General features: G+C 36.6%; 1 protein-coding gene across 1 annotated transcript in view; it reads right to left on the reverse strand.

Moving 5' to 3' along the window:
• The window catches only part of FMN2 (formin 2), a 55,216-nt gene that overhangs the window by 25,655 nt on the left and 5,057 nt on the right, over positions 1–24,504 (reverse strand). Inside the window, exons 3-4 of the mRNA XM_009702743.1 lie at positions 24,427–24,500; positions 6,063–6,229 (exon numbers count right to left, since the gene is read on the reverse strand). Of these exons, the coding sequence (XP_009701045.1) occupies positions 6,063–6,229; positions 24,427–24,500 (241 nt within the window). The remainder of the gene's footprint in view (positions 1–6,062; positions 6,230–24,426; positions 24,501–24,504) is intronic.

Raw genomic sequence — 24,504 nt, forward strand, 5'->3', positions numbered from 1 at the left:
AAACAAATGTTAAGGCGGCAGATTAACAATCTGTTTTCTCTGCTTTATTCCACAATTTTCACTTGTTAACTTTTAAAGTCTTATTCACTACTGACTCCCAATATACTGCTGTGACAAATTTAATAAGATGGGACTACATTCAGTCTTACACATTTTATTCCCAAGCATTGAAAGTATGCTTGAAGAAATGCTGCATTGTTGCCAGCTTTGTGCTGCAGTTTGAAAGAGAAGTTCTCGCAGCTGAAGCAAATTGTCGGGAAAGTTGCTCTTTGGAAACTGATCACTGATATTTTGGCTTTCTGACTTCTGAGAAAGGAGTCTGACTGCAATCTGTTTATTCTCACAAATTTTCAGACCAACGTAAACAGTGCAAATTAGTTAAAATTAAGTAAAGTCCTCATGTCACTAACTCCTCTTCCATCTGACCTGCAAAGTCCCACCATCTGCTACTACTTAGCAGAAAGAAAGCAGTGTCTTTATTTCCTTAAAAAGCATTTGCATCACCACAGGTGGCCAGGAGATAATAGGAAAACAGCCATTTTTACAGCATTTCCCATTTATGCTGTCTGTGTCCCTGTTTCCTTGTGGAAGTGTTACTTCAGAAACAGATGACAACCTAGTCAGGCATCATACTATGAATCACACAAGGGGTAGTCCCTATCCCAAACTGTCAAACATGCCTATCTATAAAATCACATCATAACACAGTAAAGAAAGACACCCTCCAGAAGATGTCCATTTAGCTCTTTCCTTATAGAATATGCTGAAATAATTTGTAAATTAAGAAGGCATTAACAGCAGTACTCAAAACAGTAACAGCATTTGATAAAAGCACTGAAAAAGATGTAAAGAGAGCTAGCCCAATCAAAATGACACCAGAAATTAAGAAAGATGAAAGCTTAGTTTGCATTTCAGACATATGTTGGACCCTTCAGTGTGCAATAGAGATTAAGTTCCCCAAACAAGGAGTATGGATACAAAGATACGCTCAGTTTTCTTCTCAAAAGCACTTACAAAATGATAATGGAAAGCCTCTGTCACAAAATCATTTAAGTTTTCACTGAAAATTTAAGTGTTTTAAACCTAATGTTCAGAAACAACACACAAAACTACTTGGAAAGCTTGTCAGAAAAAAAAGCAGAAATCTGCTATGAAAGGAAAAAAAATGCTCATAGCTTAAGACTGCACAGTGTGAACTGGAAAATCTGGAATGTGAAGTCATAATTAGGGACTAGACATCCACAACATGCAGTAATCGCAACTACTGGATAAAATACAAATACCAAGTACAGTCAATATTTCTTAATAGCACAGTGACGCTAAATAAAGTTGCCTTGGATTGATAGGGAAATGCCAGCTTCTTTTATTGGTGTATGACAATTTAAATTCTAATGTAAATGTGTATAATCTATACACATTACAGATGGCTCTCCAAAGATAGCCATCTTCTAGCTTCTGTGACATATCATTAACAGAGAAACTAAGCAGCAGATGAGATCTCTACTTGTTGAAAATTATGATCCTCCAACACGTAGCTGAAAAAAACTTGCCTGTGGTTACACTCTTGCCAAAGATGCACTGTTTACTCAGCTCAGTCTTGTGTTTATTTTACTCTAATAGAATAATATAATGGGGTAATGCTAAAAAGCTTAGGACTACACCTGCACTACAGAAATACAGTTATTTAGTAACATGACACAGTCATTTTGGACTGACCGAGTTTCTCACAAAGCATTAATTTCTTACGTATTGCTCAGTGAGAGGATATTTTATTTTAATTTGAAACTTCAGAAGCCCTCTTGAACAAGTCACAACTGCTAAAAAGGGAAAAAAACTTAAAAGGTAAGCAGACAGCAATTATTCAAAAGGCAAGCAATTTTTTGGAGAACATTCTTTGAATAGGCTTTTGCTACTCTACCTTTCTATAAGTTGCATGTTTACTTGCTTGGCCTTTCTTTTTTTTTTAAAATTTATTTTTAAAAATTCTTTTTCTTTTATAAAATACCAGCAGAAGAATGAAAGGTTGTAAAGACAGCCCGACAAGTATGAAGTCATATCCATGAGGCAATAATTAGCAACCTCTCCAGGAGATGGGAAACTAGCAAAAAGGGCATCACATTTCTAGACAGTGAATCTGAGACTGTACATTTACTTGACTCTTTAAAATACTCTTTACATTATAAGAGGAGTAGGTAGGAAGAGCTACAGTGAAAGGTTCCACTGCTGCTCAGCAGCAAACATCTTAAAAATCCCAACCCTGTCTTCTTCAGTTACTTTTAAAGCTTTGTTTAAATTTTATTTTTCAGACTAATCTTTTCTTCTGGGCATCTGCCACAATCTGTTTAGAAAGAAATAATTGATAAAATGGGCTAAGATAGAACATGAAAGTTTTCTCAGTAGTTCTTCAAACAGTTTTAAAGTTTCTATCCTTTGGGCTATGACTTGAAATTTGACAAAAAGGTCAGAGATACTTCAGGAACATGCCATTTCCAAGCATCATTAAATTCTATCCAAAATCCGACCAAGTTATAAGCCTCTGAAAACTGGACACCATTCTCAGCATAAATGTGACAATAGCTGCTAGTTCTCTAAAGATTTATGCTTTCATTGGATATTTGTTGGTCCTTCATATTTGCCATACTCTAACAAAGGAGTAAGCATCACATCCACAAAGCATAACCTACAGCAGAAATACAAGTGCTAAGAATTTAATTTAAACTGGATTCCAGGAGACATTATAATACTAGTCGAAGAAACTAAGAGCTGTGAAAGTTGCCTTTACTCTTAATGCACTGCCTAATTGCAATCAGATAGTTTGGAAGAGAAAGAAATAGGATCCAATGGGAAAAGTCAAAGAGGTTGTGTACAATTTTTAATGGGGTGAGGCAGAGGCCCACACTGAAGTCTGGAATATCTTGGGAGAAAGAAAAAAAACAGATCTCTTGTATGTTACTGAGAAAACAGACACAAGATGTGGATATACAGTCGTAAGACAGGGAGAACTAGAGGTGACCACCAGGCATGAGCAATAACGAAGATGAGAATATAATCAGAGTGTGCAATTGCAAACATTTCAAGGCAACAGAGAGTTCAGCATTAGTCATGTTAAATTAAATTCACTGGAGGACATCCAGAAAAGGAGATCAGAGTGAGAGAATAGGACTTTTAAATAATCTGTTTATATTCATCTCAAGCCATGAGCAATAGATCACAGAGTGAACAAAACCTAGTGAATTATTTTCATAAACTGTGACCTAACATCTTCAGAAAACAAAGTCTGTGGGACCACACTTAAGCAAAAGGGAATCATGGATTTTATTCAACATTAAAAAAAGTAAGTTAAAGCTCAGAAATACATGGGATCAGTCACAAAAGGAGAAAAGAAGAGATTCAAGGAACGATTTCAGTGGAAAAAAGGTTGGCAATTCTGAAAAAAAAAACATGCTAATGGAGTGACCTAAGAGACTTTATAAGAACCAGACTAAGACAAAAATCAAAACAGCAAAATGAGTAACACTAAGGATCAAGCAAGCACCAGAGCTGGATGTAGCAGAGAGGAAGGACAATGAGGTGGCAGACAAACCTGGCTGGGACCAGGACAGAGTTACAGAAGCTTCGTTGATGGCACTTTCAGCTGAGTGAAAAGGACACCAGCCAAACTGGATGCAATCCAGGATTGAACTGGAGGCATATCTGACAAACTGAGAGATGAAGGAAGAATATGGGACTGGCTGTGCTCCCAATTTAGGAGTAAGGTCAAAGACAATGTACCACCTAATTCTAGATGGGTGAAATTTAAGTATTACTTAAGACTAGTTTAATATTAAAATCCTGTTCTAGTGAATTAAAAAAAAGAAAGCCCAATTAAGAATAAAACCAAAGTACAGGCATGGAGAGAGATGCAAGAGGGGATACGAGTCACAGATATTACATGTCCTTTTTTAAGTAACATACAGCATCACTGTAAGTTTTTTCACACTCAGTTGTTTCATTTCCTTACATAACTATTAGCATTTATTTTCTGTAAGATATTTTATTTACCCACTCTAAGAAGTAAAATCAGCTAGGAGAAGCCCAGTTTTGAAGTTCTCACCCACCAGAGTTTATACTGCAATTTCTAAACATTTCCATCCTTGTAGGGCATGTAAAGAATAAACAGGCAAATGTTCTTGTACTGTGGTCACTAAAGCTGAAGCAGTACGTATTCCCAGACTCAACAACAGCAGCTCTCATCTTTGTGCCATGTGAAATTCACTTGTTGAGATCCTAGTGTTCAAGACAGATGTATGCTCCTTTGAAGTAGGATGCACTACTAGTTGCATCCACATACACAGGGCGTTACACCACTTCTGACATTGTTTTACAGGAGCACGATCTATTTAGCGGACTTATACAGAAAAATAGTAACAGAGCATTTGTGGCTTACTGATAGTCCAATTCAAACTAAGATCACTGCTAAGCCAGCAACATCTTAAGTTGCTGACTTTGACACGCTGTTCACATGGCACTAGGCTCAGCTACTGTTTCTTTTCAGAAAGTCCATCCTGTTGGATACGGTCAATGAAAGATAACTAGAATAATTCTGTTACTCAGACAAAGCACAGTATACCAGTATAATAAAAGACCCTCTTCTGCTTCTTTCCAAACTTTTCATTTGATAAAATCTGTTTATAAGCGAGGAGATTTTTTTTTTTTTTAAGAAGAATATTGTATTCAATACTCTAAAGAAGAAGAGATTAGCTGAATATATGGTAAAACCAGGAGAACTGGAAACATTGCCAACATGTTTTAATCAGCCTGAAAAATAAGAAATGTGTCTTTTCCAGTAACTTTATTGAGTATATTTAACCATAAACACTTTCAGATGGTGTGTGATTTTAAGTTGCCTGAATAACCTCAGTTTTATAGTCACACTCCATTTTTCAATTAATTTCAAAAAACAGTTTGAAACTGTTTTAAATATTTTAAAAAAAAAAAAAAAACAGAAAGGTTGAATATTGTTAGAGGGACTATGGAATGATTTTGTGGATAAGCTAGGTTATCTAGGAAAGCTTGTTTATCTTAAGAATTCATCAGTCAAATTTATTCTACTTATTCTCCCTTCACCAGTTGTGTTAAATTATTCTTCGGGTAAGGTGAGAAAGATTTAAAGAGTTAAAAAGACTCACGTCTTCTCATATCTATGCCAATCACTGCTGAGTATTTCTAACCAAGCTTCAGCTTAATGTGTAGAATAGGGATGATCTTAACTATACCAGCAAGGTATTAAGCAGGTTAGTTAATATTTGTATGTTATTTTGAAGTTAGTGAAGAGAAAACCCCTGAGTATCTTCAGTCACATAAACCAATACAAATTATAAAAGATAAAATTTAATAGCAAGGATCAGAAAAATAAGTTCATTGTAAAACTTCATGGGTTGTACAGTATCATATGATAGAAAGACATACTAATGTTGAATTCATTATCGAAGAGGCAGGAAAAGTATGTTAGGCATTGTCTACACCACAGTTTTGTAATGGTATGCAAACACCTCAATAACAGCACTCCAGGCAGAATGCCCAAAGGCACAGATAACACTGTAGCTGGAATGCCAGCAAATTTGCACGGATCCCTGCACTATTTTGTATCAAAAGTCTTTTCAGCGGGAAAAAAACTATCTAGCACAGACATCCCATTTGGGTTCTGTAAAGTTTTGTGACATGCTGTTTTCTGTTGTTCCTTTAATTTATATTTTTGGTGAAGCAGGTATTGGATTGGAATGTCGTTAGTCCTATAGAGCGCTTTGATTCCAAGAAAAAGACTTAATGAAAACAACAGATAAAGAACAGTACAGCAGACTAAGATATGAGTTAAGAAACCAAGTTATTGGAGAACCTTTAAAAACTTATGCTTCCCTGGATACAAAAGGGTACACACCTGAGCTCAGAAAAATAGCTGGCCACTCTCATAAGGGCAATTTTCATTAAAAGGACTAACAGAATTCTCTCAGGACTGATAAGCCATTGATAAATCATGTCCCGGCTTGGCAAAACAGACAAAAGATAACTTTTTCTGTACTTACATCAAATGTGGGTGTGCTTTGCTGGGCACTCTGATTACATGGTTCCCTGAAGCAGTCAGTGAATGGAAGCAAAAGACCCATTGCAATAATGCGAGAACATAGTTTTTCTGCTTCTTCTTGTGGTGCATTTTCCTGCTGGCTGAAGAGTTTTTCCAGCAGAGTTCGTCCTGCCAAGGTGATAACACAGGTCAATAAGAATTTCTAGCTATCTACAGGACACAAAGATGAAGACATTACAATGTGTATTGAAAATCTCAACTATTAGAAGTAAAAATATGAAATAAAAAAATTCTTGAGAAAAGTATTCAATAATAAGTCTTTAATATAAAATATTTCTATCTAATAATTTGAACTGATCTGTAGCCTGATTAATTAGGATATTCAAGAAAATATATATTGTGTTGGTTACATTGTGGAATAGGAACTAAAACCATGAGATGCTACTTGCTACTGTAGCATCAATTTCCTGTTTATTTACATTATACAATTGTCCTGATGGGAAAACCAAGATATTACTAAGAAATGAAGTAACTTTTTCCAAGGGTGTCACACAAAGTTATTATAGAATCAAGTCTCCCAACTCTTGGAATGAGCCTTTTCTTGAATCATAAAATGATCACAGTCTTTAAGAAACTGTGTTCTATTTCTTTGGAGAAGCTCTCGATAAAAGAATAATAGAAAAGAAAACCTGATAACTATTCTATTTAAAATTGTACTTAATACCGCTCCAGAGCAGCAGAGTGCTTCAAACTAAAATGCAGTACCACATGCAGCAATTGAGAGAAGCAAAATTTTGAAGAGTGAGAAGAGACTTATTCCTATTATAGGGCCAGATTTCATGATCAAAGTGTTTTCTTTGTTATCTCACCAGAGCATGAAAGGAGGGTATATGTTATAAAGTATATTACAGTACATTACAGGCAATGATAGACGTTTGAAAGACCATTATGCTGTGTGCCGTTAGCCAGAAAGAGACTACAAAAATTAGTTACATAGGCAGACTGCAGTAAAATACAAATTGTAAGAATATTAAATTGCTTGATTAAGCTCTAAAATGTCAAAGACTGCCAAAGTTCAGATTTACAGGATAAAAATAAAGAGATGAAATAGATCTACTGGAAGAGAAAAGGCAGACAGAGTAATAAAGTTAATTTCACATTTTAGTATGAACTAGCTGTGAATACAATTTGTACCTAGATTGGTTTCTATAGTCTGTTTTTTTCCACCCACTCACTGGAAGCCAAAGGTATTTTCCAGAAAAAATATACTGCATTAAGAAAGTGTTTTAATGTCATAATAACAGCAATACAATAACAATAATAACGATAATAATACTGGTTTTTTACATCCAAATGCAAGATTTCTGTTTGATTGTTGTTTTTATTCAAAATGTAAAATTTCCCAGGCTTTCTGAACATACTAAAAATTTTTTCTTTTAAACATCTGGATGCAATTTATAAAGGATATTGTAAGTGACATTTAGCCCAAAGTTTCTGTACTATTTTAACTTCATGTGGCAATACAGCCTAAAATAAACAATATATTGAAATGTTAGAAGTTATTTCTAAGATTTTCCTCTGCACATCTAAAGATCTGATAATCATGAATTATTACTCCAAGTTTCCTAGCCTTTTATTAGACACAATACTGTACACTCAAGAGGATAAGATGGGGATAAACTTGTAAGAGACACAAGTTTTATTATGTCTGCTGATTAGTTTGCCTCTGTTCCTTGGTTTCACCACCTATAAATGTGATGTTAACACAATTGCTTATCCCGCTATTTAGCTAGAGTTCAGTTGTTAAATCTTCAAAGTCATTAATTAATTGAAGACAGGCTTTCTAACTGATATGTACTGTGATTTTTAACGACAATTGACCCATAGTTGCAGCAACAGTTTTCCCCTGCGTGAAAAAAGACAACAGTATGAAACCATGGAAGCGATGCACAAATGAGGAGCTATCTGCCAACAGACGTTTGTGTGATTTGTTTTAGTAATTTGTCTTTGGGTTGTAGTTGCCAATGCTTAGTAGTGCTGTAAAAGACAACAACAACAAAAAAAACCCACAACTCTAGTTACCATCCTCTTACTGCAATAAATGGATTCTCCTAGCTGTAAATACCGAGGTTAAGTAAGTTTTAGACAAGTAATAGTACAAGACTGGCATCACACTGGCACCAGATCACCAATAGGTGGCATTTCTGCTAGCATTTCTGGGGCAAAGCACATCATATTACCATAGCATCACCTTGTATCACCGAGTAAAGTTCAACAATATAGAAGGTTGTCTAGTTAAATGAGAGAAAGTAATGAGGATGAACAGGGGAGTCGATGCTTTACACTTATCTAAAGTGCACAGAAGAAAAAATAATAATAGAAAAATACACTGGAGGAAGAGCACTCTCTACAGACAAAAAATAGGACTATGCAAGAAAACTACACATTTCTTCATGCTGTATTTAAATGTTATCCATGAGTTTTGAATGTCAGACTTGATATACCTATTTTTTCAACATTTAAATAATCTTGCCATCTTTACAGAGTCTTCTCCTGCACATCCAAAAGCAGAATAGCTCCTTCTCTTCCTCCTCCCTGTTTTGCTTTCAGTAATTAACAGCAATAACATCCAAATGACAAAACAGTAAATGAGGTCTTTTTTTTTTTTTTTTCTTAATCCACCCATACGTTTGCTAATTTTTGTAGCACTTCTTAACAGTCTTGCTCAAGATCAAATATTTTGTTCAGAATCTTAGCTGCCATACAGTTGCAGTTTGACTTGCCGTGGTTATCAACTATTGTTGCTTAGTGATTATTAATCACTGTATAAACATTCTTTAGCATTCAGACAACACAGAATAAGCATATATGTAAAAAAAGTCACTAATGAACTTAATTTCTCTTACTATACTCTGTATTACCTCTGTCATTTTGTCCATCTGAACCTGAAGCATTGTCTCCAGTGTATTAGTAATCTTGGAATAAATAGGGTAGTAAAAATTATTTAATGAGATTAGCTAGTACTTTTTAGTCTAAAAGAATCAATCATTTAACTCCAACTAACTTTAGTACTATTAAGCTATCCTTTGCATCATGTATTTGATGCAAATTATTGAGTTAAAAAAAAAAAAAAAGGTTCTCAACACAAAGGTAACAATGTTCAGATAAAGCTGTGCTCTAACACAGTTTGTGTGTTCTTTACAATTCCTATGGAGACCTGAGGACAGACACAAAAATTTGAATTACAGAAATACATTTTGCCAGTTCAGTTAACACATTTTACCAAATGCAAGCTCAAAAAAGTTCAATTTTCAATGCATAGAGAAATAGCTTCACTATGAACAGCTGTGAAAAAAATCTCTGTATCAACAATAAACGGGTTATATGTTTAAAGCAATAATATTTAGAACAGATTGTTAAGCCACTGAAGTTTTGTACCTGACCAGCTAGGGCTTATCATCAAATGGAATGGTCATTACAAGTGTCAGAATCACTCACCCCTCATCAAACATAAAAACCAGCCAAAGTTATAAAAAGGACAATACATGTTTTCCTTACAGAGGAGCTAGGAGGCAAACTGCCAAAAGAAAGTGTGTAAATACTTGAGATGTCATTCATTTCCTCGAGACACCACCACACCGTGCTGTACCACCCAACGGATGGAGTCGCTGCGGCACTGTAGTTCCAGACAGGGCTGTAGATGTTTCACATGGGAGAACATTTGAAACCCACCGCTTACCAAGAAGTAGTTTCTCCCTTGTTAAGGGCATCTGATATTTCTCTTTCACTCTCAGGTAAAAGCCAGTTGTCACTACAGCAGAAGTGTTCCAGCTCCAAAGTCCTCTGCGTCTCGGGAAGGCTGGTGCCAAATCCGTCCCTGCCTCGCTGCCCTCTGACCCTACCTATTCCTGCACTGATATCAAAGCAATAGACCTTCGTGAAGCAGCAGAAACATTTATGATTTTGATTCAGGGCAAGATGAAGGTTATATTTTTGTTTAGGTATAGCAAAATACCTCTTTAACACTGGACTCCACAGGCTTTTAACTGCTTCTGTTTGGAACTAGAAATGGGTTGCCAGCACCCTATCTGCCCAACACATGCTTGGAATTAATTCAAACTAAAATGACTTTGTGCCTCTATGTGTGAGATTGACTGTACAATGTTAATCCCTGCATCTATTCATTAAACAGCAAAACCAAAATCACAGCCACATTTAATGCATGGGCTAAATTCCAGTTAACTTCAACTGCAAGATTTTGAGCTACAATTTTTCGTCTTTGATTTATAAACAAAATGTAGCAACAGCAGCCTTTTTCCTCAGACACCATTAATCACCTCATATCCATAGCTTACTTGAGGTAATACCTTCCATAGGTGAAGATGGTTGAAAATAATGTGGAATAACTAAATGATTAATGATTTCACAATTATGAAATGATCAGCTGATTTCTGTTACAGGGATTTAAATGCAACGGTAAAGTAAATTCTCTTGGTTGCCTTTACATGCCATGAAAATAGTAAAGAACAAAGATCTCTCAGCTCTCCTTTTTTCCCTAAAAGGTTAAGTTCCCATTTTTTGTATTTTAAACAACATTTCTTCCCAGAAATCTCAGGTCATGAAGTGTCTGAAGCCTATTCTTACCTTTCCCCTAAGTATTACTTTGGTGAGGGATGGGAGGCATACTAAGTTTTGAATTGGAGAAGCACAGCAGCTAAGTTCGAGCCTTAGATCAAATCAGTATTCTGAGGATCTTGCCAAAACCCTTCAGCAAATAAGATGACTGTAAACTCATATGGTATTTTTTAGGAGCTTAGGGTGACTTATTAAATCCAAGTAAGGGATAAAAAGATTTTTCTTTTTTCTTTTCTTACAAAGGACTACACAGTTAATTAACTAAAAGAATGGGAATATGAAATTAAGTTTGGAAGTATCAGGTACTCTGGCCTTCTGTGGATATTTTGTGATACTTTTGCTGCCATGGCTCAGCCTGGGTCTTCTGGCTCAGCTTCCAAATTCCATGTTCCCCAGCTTCATGCCATCTGCTGCTTCCTCCCATTCCCATGTAGACGAAGCACTATGATCTTGTCACCTCCTGTATGGCATTACAGGTCTTCATCCCATCCCTATGACCTAGACTTGAGTAACACTGTTCATCAAAACCACCTCTGTAGAATATGTAAGCTATTCACTGCAGAATGAAAATTCATAAGTTCCAGTATGGTTTTCATTCATACTGACTCCCTTTTTGAAAAATGCAGGTAATTGTATTCTTGAATACAATTTAGATTTACTATAATTTCGATTTACTTCAGATTTAATGCAACTATATTTACTCAAATGCAAGGTGGAAGGAGAAAGGAATCTACCCCTGCTAAAAGTCATTCTACAAATGTTGTTTCATATAATAATGAAATACTGTAAAATACTAACTATTATACAACATGCATAGAATAATTTGATATCATAATCCCACTTGGTACTGGCATGACACAGCCACAGATTCTGCCTTGGCCTGAAGAGGTGTCTGTGTGTACGTACTATGCCTCTTTCTATATGGCAACAACTGCTACAGACCTTGGCCATCAGTACTGATAATGTGAACCACCTTCTCTGTCATGACCTGGACTATGAGTCACTTTGGATGGGAGGAGTTGCCTATTTTAGAAAGAAGTATGTTTCATCTATTACAATTTATATTCCAGGGCAACCTTTTTTCTCCTCAAGCAGACACTAAAAATAAGGATCTACACTCTTCCAATACACAGGTGTGCCTTACACTTGATTGCCTATGGAATTATTGAATGTTGAAAGCATGTTCAGTACTGTCTGCAGAGAAATACAGGCAAATCTTGACTCAATGAATTCACATTATAGCTTTTTTCCTGTCCAGTCTGCTTAGAAGACCAACCTTTCAAAGAGTTACTAGGTGAGCAATAAAATCCTTAAGAACTAGCACTATCATGAGCATGTTGTTGGTGTTGGATTTGCTTAATTATTGAGGAGAGGGAGAGGCAGCAATGGAAGTGAGAAACAGGAGAAAACTAGAGTAGTCACAGTCATACTGAAAAACACACGCATGCACTGAGGCACTGCACTACAGCAGAGCTTGCAATAAAGTTTCCCTGAGGACTGTGCTGGTATAACCTCACATTTATCTTTAAAAGTTTGTGTCCTATCCTCCTTATGCTGCATTTGCAAAAGCCTGGGAGTCCAGCTGTCAGCAAGCACAAGTTGAGACTAATAAAATGAGTTATACTCCAAAAACTCCCCCTTCTGCGAGGCTCTTGTGATTCTCTCTTCTAACAACCAGAGCACTACACCACAATTTCACCATTGCCACAGCAGCTGCATCAGCACATCTTAACCTATACAGACTGGAGATGGGCTTTCCTTTTTAATTTTTCCTAATGCAGACTGAATAGCTTCAGTATAACACCAGTTCTGAACGCCCTATTCGGAGTCACATCAAGGGTTAACTTGTCTCATGCACGTACTGCTTACATCTTCAAAAGCTGAAATTGGCTTGCCTTCTTTTCTCCAGTTTACTCTTTTTTTTTTTTTTTTCCCACTTTCCACTTTAGTGAGATCAGAAATGCTCACACAGCAAAGAGATTTCATAAGCTTTGAAGCCAAAAGTACCATAGGCCTTGCTCTATTTTTAGGAGACAGTACAGGAAAAAAAGGAAAAGGAAGAAGAGATGGACAAAATGGTGAATTTCCATTTAGAATATATTTTCTATTAGGCTTATAAAATATAAAAAGACAATTGTAGTCTTCTTATGGTTTTTCATTTACAAAGGATACCAACTACAAACATAGTTCTATAAATTTTTAAAAAAGAGAGAACAGAAAACAAAAAGAAAAGCTGATTTCTACAGCATTCAAAACTTAGGAGATAGTGTACTTCAGATACCTGCTGCCCCATATATGTCTAATTCATTCCTTCCAATTTTTTTCTGTCTCCTTTTCTACATCAAGGTCACAGCTAAGTCAGGCCTAAATCACCTGGCAAAACACCTGAACTATGCAGCCCCAAGCATTCCTCAGAATGCCAGAAGAGGAAAAACATGTCTGAGATACAGGAATACTGCAAAGATTTCCATATTTGTAGATGAGATAGTAATTGCAACTACATGTAATTTCTTAAACACTTTGCAGTACAAGTTTTACTTATTCATCATGTTCCCTCAAACTACACAGCAAAAGCTTGCTGAATCATTTCCTAGGGGCAAATCAATACCACTTCATTTTCACCTTTCTACTGTTTAATGTACTTTCCTAGGTCTCAAATATACAAAGCACTGAGTGACTAACATTTCACATATAAAATTAATACTTCAAGGATCGAAAGTATTACATTCCTGTAATACTTTCATTTCATGACCTTTTCAAATTTCAAGTTTTTCAGTTAACCTGTACCAGTCAGCCTATGTATAAGGTGCAAAATGTGACTGCTGAGAAAGAAGAGGTTTTCAAAGGTGCACATGGAACCTGGGGAATGAAATAGAACTGGAAATCCATATTCTAGCCATCTCTTCTTCTCTTCAAATAACATGCCCAAGTCCTACATAAACATATATGAAATACACATTTGCACTAAAAAAGTAACAAATTAATTTAGTCTCTTGCTTGCCTGAAGACTGACCTGGGAGATTATGCCCAGTATTCCAGGATTAGAGACTTCATTTATTGTCGTTTTTCACTGCAGAGTTTCTAATCCTCTGTTGATTTAGATTGGGAAACTGTTTCAGATCTCTCATCCTGTGAAGTTGTTTTGGCTGTTTTGTTTCCTTTTTTTTTTTTTTTTTGTTAAAAAGGGATTGAATTTTCATTGACAAACACTTTCCTAAAAACATGTGACAGTTTTCTCACAGCCTAGTTACGTGAAACATGGAAAACCCACCAAGCAACAGGCCTGCACACACAACATGGTTTCATAACAAAAAGAAAAAAAAATCTAATCCTTCCATTACAAATAAACACAAAATAAAGTAAGTCTAATTTCCAGGCAACATAAACCTTGAAAATAACAAATTGCTATAATTCTATCATAAAGATATTTCCTTTTGTTCTTATTAACAGTGTAATAGTTAATATCTGCATTCACTGCTTGTACACAAATATATGTTACTAAGAGAAAAAACCCAGAGGTAGTATATTGATTTTTTTTATATATTTATATTGTATATGATCATATTACATATAATATATAGTAACTTATTCTTTATATATCTATTTATATCTTATATTTTAGTATTTAGAACAATACTAAAGTTAGGGATGTGTGGAAATGCCCGAGAGGATTGTCCTTCCTTCTCTGATGTTCTGTCTCCAGATTTCCTGGCTCTGTTCACATGGATGGTATGAACTGAATCCACACATCATCTTAAATTCAAAAGTCAAAAGCAGAAAGTCGGTCTAAATACAACAATTAAGAAAAAGACATATATCAATACTATCTCTCCTCTCTCCCCACTTTTCTATGCCTGCCTACACACAGTTCAATGTAATTTCAAAGTCAGAAATATATATTTATTAAATTCCACATCTGTCAGCCCTGTACCTGATTATCACAGTAAACACCACGCTTTACTTCTGCCAAGCTGTCTGAATCTCTTGGCATCTCAATCTCCCTCCTTTTACACTGTCCCATCTCTTAAAATTCTTCTTGACTGACAAATACTTTCCATGAAAACTCTTGACTAGCTCCAAGTTAGAGCCACAATATATCAACCTCTGTGCAACTCAAGCAAGTAATATTTTTTCCCCCTCATTTTAGCCCCACAGTTATCACTAATCAGTTAAACAGATTCTGGATTGTGCAAGACAGCTTGAATAACCATATCATTGAGATTTCAACTCACTCAGCTAGAGCAAGTAACCCATTATGCAGTTACAGAAAGAGAGTCACACAATGCTAACAGCTTCAAGTGTTAGAGACATCCCCAAAAAAGCTAGGGAACACACGTGTGTGTGCTCCCTTTTGGAAGCAAGGGCACAAGCTGCTGCTGGCAAGAGAATCCTGCTGCTACCCCCAGGGTCATTGCAGTGCATGCAGGGCAAAAGTTGGATAAAAGCCCCTGAAATTCTTCCAATGGAAAAAGTGGAAGTCTGGCAAAATTTGAAAACAAGATTCTCCAAAAATAAAGATGACAAGGAAAGATCCCAGATTTAATGAATTAAAAAGGCACTCTAGAAAGGATGTTATGAACAAACAGTTTTCAAAAAAACCCATTTCACTCTTTATCTATAGCGTCCCTTGAGCGAACCAGACGGCTGTATTTTAAAACAGCTTGCTCCACTTGTGCTGGCTATGAGATGTGGCAACAACACCAATTTCAGCATATCCCCCAATGGTCTGTTAAAAGATTACTTAACCACATGCCATATTTGCACAAATTATGCTGGAAAGAGCTAAAGCACTCAAGTCAAAATCTAATTATTGCAGACTTTCATCCTCATGAATGAACTCCCAATGCCAGCCCAGTTCCTAATTGTTAAATTTGTGCTATAATACAGAAATACAAGAATTTACCAAAAATTTTACTTGGTAATGAAAATGTCAAGTCATGTAAATGCTATGGTTGGGACAAAGGTCAGGACCCAGCGCTACTCTTGTGTTGATTACCCAATAAACTTCCACAGCCTGACCAAGCCTATCAATCACAGCACTAGGTAGGAGGAGGCCAAAACAAAGCTGTTCCTCTCAGAAGCAGTGACAGAGACCCTTATCAAAACCACCAGTAATTTTCTTCTTTGGGTAAGTGATTTGCAGTGTTGCTATTTTGTACAGAAATCCAGATGAATTCCTTCCTAACACTCTTGCGTTGTCTAGAAAGCAGCTGTACATAAAAAGTTATCAATGTAGTCTTACTGATCTTTGCTAAAACCATGCTGCATTTTGTGCTATTTTTCTTTACCCTTTTATCGTGTACTCAGTACCTAATTATATCTTACCACTTCCTTCTTCAAGACTCATTCCAAAGCTTTGCTTGTTCCTGCAGTCAAAATTAAGATGATTAAAATTGCCTTGATCATTTGCAATAACAATATAGTTCTTTTTCTAAAAAGTAGGTATTATAACTTTGCTATCACCAAAGGTTCAAAATATATTAAAATATTTGTGATGTCCTGCGACAGTGCTTTCAGAATTCTTGCAGATTAGCAAGTCTCTGAAGCACTCTGTCTCCCCAACGTGAACATTAAGCTCCTTGAAATTTTGCTTTCACAGTGACTAAGATTTTACACCTTTCCCCCACACTGAATTTTCTGATATATGGCATATGTATAACAGGATAAGCTGAGACAAAGTATTAAACTATGCTTTCATCCCTACCTTCTGCTATATATGTCATGTATATAGTGAAAGGTAAGAATGTATCTTACGTGTCACTAAATACCTTTCAGAAGCTGAAGTTTTTAAATACCAAACAATTCCTCAAATATAATACAGCAGTGGTACACAGTACAAAATAGCTTTCTAAAAATATAGACAAGATGCACCCTCCCACAGCATTATATGGCCTGTCTCCTTTCGCCTTGATTTCTCTTCAGGTTCTACTGCAGTATTATTGCAGATTACAGAGGTATATTGCAAAATCTTCCCTAAGGATAGAGGTTTATGATAAAAGAGAATCTATATGTCTGTCTACTAAATCTTTTAGGCACCATATGCATCTTTGGCAACTTTCATATTGTGTTTTCCAGGTGCTGAGGTTCCTCTCAGCAAGCATTTAATACTGCCCATCTTTACCCTTTTAGTTTCTGTGGTGATTTGTGATGTGAAGGCAGTATTCTGTGCCAGGTTCTCACAGACTGCTGGAAAGCCACAATTCTTTCTGTCCAGTTCTTTAAAGTAAGAAGCTCCTCTGATGTCTTTTGGGGCAGCTATTACTAACAGCACCTTTTGTCAGTCCAAACTGACACACACTGTTCTTTACAATCCAATTTTGTAAAACTTCTTTATTCCCAATGGTTCTACATTTCATCTGACATTTAATGCAGTCTGGCCCATCTCTACTTTAGAAGTAAATCCAAATACTTTCTCAAGCAGTGAGAGGTCGCAAAACACAACTGAACTGAACTAGCAAGCCTCTGAACTGGCACACAAATAACAAATTTCTTTCAACCTACTCATTAGAGCCCCAGCATGCCTTAGCTTTCTTTCCTCTCCAGGATCTGTGCACCCAAGGCTTGACCATCTCCTCCAATGCTGATAATTGCTGATTTTTTAATATTTATCACAATGTACAAAAGCTGCTCTTCTTTGTATCCATAAACAAAAAACAGTAAGATGAAGAAAGGGGAAAGGCAGAAAATTAGAAATACATTCCATGAAAAAGAAAAACATATACATGCACGCCTATATATTTGTGCAGATATGTTCTAGACTTCATCTGAATAAAACCTAAGCATGTCTCTCTTGCTGTAACTGGACCTTCATGTTCTTTCATTGATGTAATCAAATATTTCCCTCAACTGTTTCTCAGCATACTGTATTGTCTTAACTCTTTGCATGACAAAATAGTGTTTAGGTACACACCATCTATTACGAAGGTAATGTTTTGTTGATTTTTTTTTTTCTTTTTTTTTTTAATGAAAACCACCTTTTCTTCCATGACTGTTAGCAGATTTTAATGTAGGTAATTATAGTGTTACCGCAGCATTGACTTCTTTTCTACAATGATTTTTTTCCTTATTAGTGCAAGGAAGAGGAAAGGATATAAGTTATTTTTCCCCTGGTACATACTACCTATTATGCATCTTCACGGGACATCTGCACCAGATCTCAGCATCAAATAAACTCTAGAATGAAAGCTGCCTCCTGTAATTAGTTCCACACTAAAGTTGTCTATGCTTCCTCCTGATTCAAATTCACACCAGGTTCAGAGCTCTGGCACTCCTGATAAATTTTATATAGATCCTGAGACCAAACAACTTGTATTTTTACTGACAAACATGAATGTCTCAATGATGAATCTCATTTGTGATTAGGCTTTCCTGCCACTGTTTAGCTGCATATGTCAAGATACCAAAAAGATTAAATTCTCAAGCATTTTTTTATTTCTTCTGTGTTTGTATGTTTCCATTTAATTTTTTGTATATTAGGATTTACTTTCACAACTGTGATGTTGTTCACACACCATCTCACAAACACTGCTTCTTACTGTTGCAAAACTGCTGACTTAATGGTTCTCTCATCTATGCATCCACAGATAAAAGAAGTCATGTTCTTTCTTTATCCAAGAATAAAGCAAGGTTTTGCATCAGAAAACATAACTCATCTCCTATTCATGGTCAGAAAGCCTATCTTTTTCCATCAATGTGAAGGAAACTTATTCTGGACAGCAGCAATATGGAAATAAAACGAGGAATAGGCATTTTGTACTCAAGGTAACACAGACCATCTGGTTGACCCTAACTTCCTTTACATGAACTGCAATGTAGGAACGCAGGAAGTTGCTGCTGCTTAGAGAAAATAATAGTGTGACACAGCTCCTGAACTCACTTTGCTGCCTTTTCTAAGGCACTTAATGAAATGCAACTGGCCTTGTATTATCATATGAAGAGACAGGAATGAGGTGACATAATGTAAAATCCTCACATCCTTCCATCGCCTTCCTTTCACAGCTTCCACCCTGTTCCCCTTGTATCAACTCACCTCATCCTCCAAAAAGTTAAACTGTATGCATGGAATTAAGTTTCCAGAAACTGTTGTATTCCACCTAGCTGCTACAGAATGATGCTTTTAAATGTACCTAAAAATAATCAAAGCCACAGTCATAGAAACACCTACACACATACAGTTCATCACCACTATTCCTTATGTAAGTGCAAATTTTGGTAGGAGTAGTTTATAAAGTATATACTTGGCCATATCTTGAGCTTGATTAAACTACAGCACAAACAAAATATCTTGGGTAATTAGTATTTTTGCATTTTCTGTCACCATGATTCACATTAGAACTTGATCTCTCATATACAGGCAGCCTAAAATATGCTTTTCGATTCCAAATCTATTTTTCTTCAGATACCACAGTATGGAGAAAAAAGTGAGGTCTGCTTCAAGAAATAGATTTTTTTTTTTTCTGCATATACACACTTTAAAAAAAAAAAAAAAAAAAAAAAAAAAAAGACAAACCACCCCCTAAGCTATTAAATATTAAATACTTTATAAATATTTAAAAAAAATAATACAGCACAATTACATCCAAGAAATATATTCAAACTTCAGTTCCATATAACTATTCCCACTGGAATAATCCACTGCTTTTTTCACAGAAATGAAATCACTGAAGCACACAATGTCCTTTAATGACCAGTTCTAGTCAGATCCCACGTGTCATAAATATTATACTGGTACTGTGTCTGAGATCCAAGCAGAGCTGCATGGACCTCCAGCTATAAACTGTCCTTTTTCCCTTCCTCCTTTGCACCTCAAAAGAGACCAGCACGAAACCAAGACAACGCATTTCTACTCCAGATGCAATTCAGGTTGGCAGTCAGACTTCAGAATGGACCTGGGTTGCTGCTCAGAAAGAGGTTGTCACTCAACCCCATGACCAAAACCTGCTATTCCCAATAAAGTTCTAGATAAACATCAAAGCATTAATCATGAGACCCCATCAAAACAAGTCTGCGCCAGCACTGCATTCCAGTGATATTACTCATGTTTCTCTGATCCCTATATTGCAGTGCTGGCGCATTAACATTAAAACAACTTACCAGCATTCAGCAGTCTTTTCAATCACAAAATCAATCAGGTTGGAAGAGACCTCTGGGATCATCGAGTCCAACCTTTGCCCTAACACCACCATGTCAACTAGACCACGGCACTAAGTGCCACCTCCAGTCTTTTCTTAAACACCTCCCTGGGCAGCCCATTCCAATCCCTAACAACCCTTCCTGTGAAGAAATGCCTCCTCATTTCTAGCCTGAACTTCCCCTGGCAGTTTCAGACTGTGCCCTCCTGTCCTGTCACAAGTTGTCTGGGAGAAGAGGTCGATCCCCACTTCGCTACAACCTTGTTTCAGGTTGTTGCAGAGAGCGACCAGGTCTCCCCCTCAGCCTCCTCTTCTCCAGACCAAACACCCCCAACTCCCTCAGCCACTCCCCATCAGACTTGTGCTCCAGACCCTTCACCACCTTCATTGCCCTTCTCTGGACTCACTCCAGCTCCTCAAGGCCTGTCTAGTAGTGAGGGGACCAGAACTGAACACAGTACTCAAGGTGCGGCTTCATCAGTGCTGAGTACAGGGGGAAGAACATATTGCTGCCCATTTTCAAACACATTTTACTGTAGTTAGAATGCAGTATTGCAGCCTTTTCCCCGCTGCCCAGGTTTGGGTTTACTAGGCAAAAAGAGGAGCATCTTTCCCTTCACATGCTTACTAGCAGCACCCAGTGTAGTGCATGATCCCCTATCACATGGAGGGTTGTTGTTGGGCAGCTCCCTTAGAAGACATTGCACTGCCCTGCCGCCATCTGATAAAAGAAACGCTTGTATTACTCCTAACAAACATGATCAGTGAAACAGTAAACCGTAAGTAGTCTTAAATAGCAGTTGCATGACAAATAGTCTCCTCAGGATGCCAGTCAATAGACAAAAATCTTTCTGTGCATCGTCACATGAATCAGAATGAAAAAAAGAACTTGAAAAAGTATCTAAAAAGATCTACTTTATGTCTCAGAAACAAACTTTCATCTTGTTTTTTGAAGTTTTCACATACTTATCTATACTAAGACCTTTGTATATCCCTGCAGATACTGCACTGGAACTGCAAGTGGGTGCAGATGACATTGTCTCACTTCTGCGCTGTACTAAAGTGGCCATTGTGAGAAGCAGGCTGGAACTCCATGGAAGTCAGAAAGTGGCTGTGAGCACACAAGCACGGGACTGACTTCAGGTTTTGTTTTATGGTAACCAGGACTTTTTGTTTGTTTGTCTCCTGCTTACAGGTAGAGCAGGACAAATATAAAACTCTGAAGAGAAATTTAAAGATAACTGATCTGTTTGAAAGAGATTCATGCAGCAAGTGTGTTACTACCAGCCAACAGAGATTAAAAAGGGCATGGGTTTGTCTGGGTCAAGTTTAATTACGACCTGGGGCTGCTGATGGGACTCTTACGTTCAGTTTATGTAACAGACACCCTTACTAGCTCCTCTGCGATCACTGCACCTCAAATTAATGCAAGGACAAACTCCTTTTCAATCAATCAAGCTATTATCTCTTCCATTTCAGTTATGTCAATGTATGGAAACAGCAATTTCATTTTCACACCAAGATACACTCTTAATGTTAGTGCAAATCATTCATTGCCACATACTGACGTGAAAGAGCCAACCCTATTCATTCAGGTTCAGCTCTTCTCCTCCTGGGACCACAGCATAAAAGCCGTGGCCCCGCTGTGCATCAGGTAATCTAGAACTTGTAATTACTGTCACTGCAATTTCAAATACTTGAATTCTTTATCATAGAAGAAATAGATCCGATGCTTGAATTACAAAACGCCCATAAATTTGTCCACACCACATTCTTAACCAATGCATCAAATTTGAAATACCATACTTTACTTATTTGTTATATAAAGCAAAATAAAAATATACAAAGTCTCTACCATTCCAGTTGTTGGCTTCCATCTACATTTTACATTAAAACAGCCTTAGAAGAGTTCATACGGATCATTGTGAAAACCAAATGGCACACAGCCAAACCACAACATAGTGCAAAAGTAGGCCAGTCATCTGCATAGAACCTGCTGTCACTAAAATCGATGACTAAAGTGTTGTGGAATATTTTGCTTGATTCTAGTTAGAAATGCAGAACAACACTGCAGTCACTGCACAGAAAGATGGGATTTAATGCTCTAGGCAAGAAGCTGATGTTTTCTTAAAAGACAGAAATGAGTCACTATAAAGAATGTTATTTCTAAAAGCCTGATGGTAATCCCCAAATTGATGCATCTCATGCACGCAATTAAAATACAACATTTTTCAAAAGCAGTATTCAAATTACAAGGAAATTATTTCTGTAATTGTTGCTTTGCAGACTGGTTTAAAGAGGCTTTTCTGCTCTTACAGCAATGACAGTCAGTCTGTAGGAATACTAATGTTAAGTTTAATTTCCCTTTTTTATGTACACTAGTTGTTAGTTTTATACTCTTGATAACTTTCAGCTTGTAAATATATTTTTAAAGATAAGAGGAATGATCAAAAAGAGATGAAGTGTTATCACATCATTTCCAGTTCCCTCATTTCAAGCTTTGCTGCATGAACTGAAAGGTATAATTGTCTTCTGCCTGTAAAGACAGCTGGTATGTACATGCAAATGAGGGTCACCGTAATTTCCATAAGAGACAGAACTACTGTTGCCTTGGACATTGGTTCTTTCACAATAACAGTCTAAAGTGTTGGTGGGAAAACAAGATAAACCAAAAATTATTTATAAGTAAATCAAAACCTTGTGAGGAAACATGAAAAAGTCTGTTTCCTGGAAAACAGGTCTCAAAAGTAATTCCACGTTCTTGAAGTTTGCCACTTAAAATTTCTTTCCATCATAGCACCACCATAAAGAAGAAAGTCTAATTACTGATGCTGCGATTTAAAGCTTTGCTTTCCCAGTTGTTTATAAGCTGTCAAATGTCGATAGCAAAAAAAACAATGTGCTTTTTATATAGTATAAATCTGAAAGTAGTAATGACCTCAAATTGTAAAACTTTAGATAGGGATGTCTGAAATTAAATCTAAGACAACAGGTGGAAGGAATTTAAAACACAAAAAAAGATTCAGCTCTCTTCACAGGGGGCTGGTCTCCTTCAGAGGAGGCTGGCTTTTTTTGTGTTAAAAACTTGAATTCTCATTTCCAAGACTGAAATTGGGGATTTCTGTTCAAGACTGCCAAAGAATGAAAGTATTCTTGTGATTTGAATCTGGAAAATAATATTAATGCTTCATCTGAGTATTTCAAACTCTTGGAGTTGGCTGCTGTGCAAAAAGGTCACTAATTTTAATTTCCGTTTCCAGACAGGTTCATTCATCAGTATTACTGTGACATCAAGCAGAGTTGAATGTGCACAAAGAAAGCAACTATGAATGCAAATGATTACAAGTTATATAATTTTAAAAATCTACACTATAAAACAAGATAGTCTTTTTATGCAAAACAGTTATTGATGGCTTAACTGTTTTCTTACATGTGACTTTTAAATCATGTCATTGTTCCCTTCATAAACCATACTATTTTGTTTAGTTTTCATAAAAGCACAAAAAATTCTCATTGCATTTTTTGCAAATAACTCAGGTACATGTGTGGTTACTGTGCTCATGCGCTTACAACAGACCTCCATTCAAAACAAACCTGATTATAGATTCAGCTGTTTTAATCTTGTAACAGATGCCTGTACAGCACGTTCTCTGTATTTTCTTAGTTCTACAGTTTTCTTAAGTGAAAAAAAAAAAAAGGAATATATTGTTGAGTTTCCTCTGTGTACATATGTAGTATGTGGCAGAGGCCTTCTTTATTTGTCAACACATTAGCTTTATATAGAAACTTCAGATGAGAGGGAAGAAAAAGGGGGGAAAAAACCTCAAAGCGCAGGGAAATATAACCATCTATTCACACTATTTCATTTGTAAAATCTATATTCATATGCCTTTGTGAGAGGATGCAAGCTGCTGAACAGCCAAGGCAAAAGAATGCTTTCCTGAATGGTCACCTTATGTAGCCCAAGCACAGCCTGCCACAGCTACCAAATTCTCTTCTCCATTTTATACTGCCTTTTCAAGTCATTAAGATTTTTCTCTTCTCCTCTTTCCTCTTTCTGAAGGGGAAATTGATTCCTTTCTGTAGTGTTGTCCATCTGTACTTGCATGGCTTTTTCCTTTTTGTACTAAGCAAACCCTCATCGCTGCCTCAGTCTAACACCAGGTGCAGCTCTCAAATATTTACAGTCCCCCAGAACAGTGCCTAGCACAAGAAAACCCCAAACAGGATCACAGATACAGAATGCTTCGCATCTGAAAGATCTATTTACGCAGAGAGCTGGTCTGCCTACAACAGTGCAGCTCTTAGCATTTTTCAACAAGAATAATTTAAGGTATCGAGCCTTTTCCTGCAGGATTTAGACAAAGGAGAAAAGCAGAAAGAAAAACTTCAGAGTTACGCACTTCCTTTACTGGCAGTACTGCCAGGCTGACGCTGAATAAGGAGGCTACCCTCATTAATGAAATGTGACTGTGTTTGTAAGATCAGGCCTTTGATTTTAAAACTGTCAGCACAAGTAAAGACAATGGTACATTCAAATATTTTAAATATATTTTCAAAGACTCTCTGAGAAAAAAAGCCTTAATATACATCACTCACCTGAAAAGACATTGGGAAATGTCTCTGTAGAAGCCTGCACCCCTGAGGACTTTCTTGAATGAGTCAAAGGCACTCTTT

The sequence above is a fragment of the Cariama cristata genome, unplaced genomic scaffold (genome assembly GCF_000690535.1).
Source record: "Cariama cristata isolate BGI_N322 unplaced genomic scaffold, ASM69053v1 scaffold39236, whole genome shotgun sequence".
NCBI lineage: Eukaryota > Metazoa > Chordata > Aves > Cariamiformes > Cariamidae > Cariama > Cariama cristata.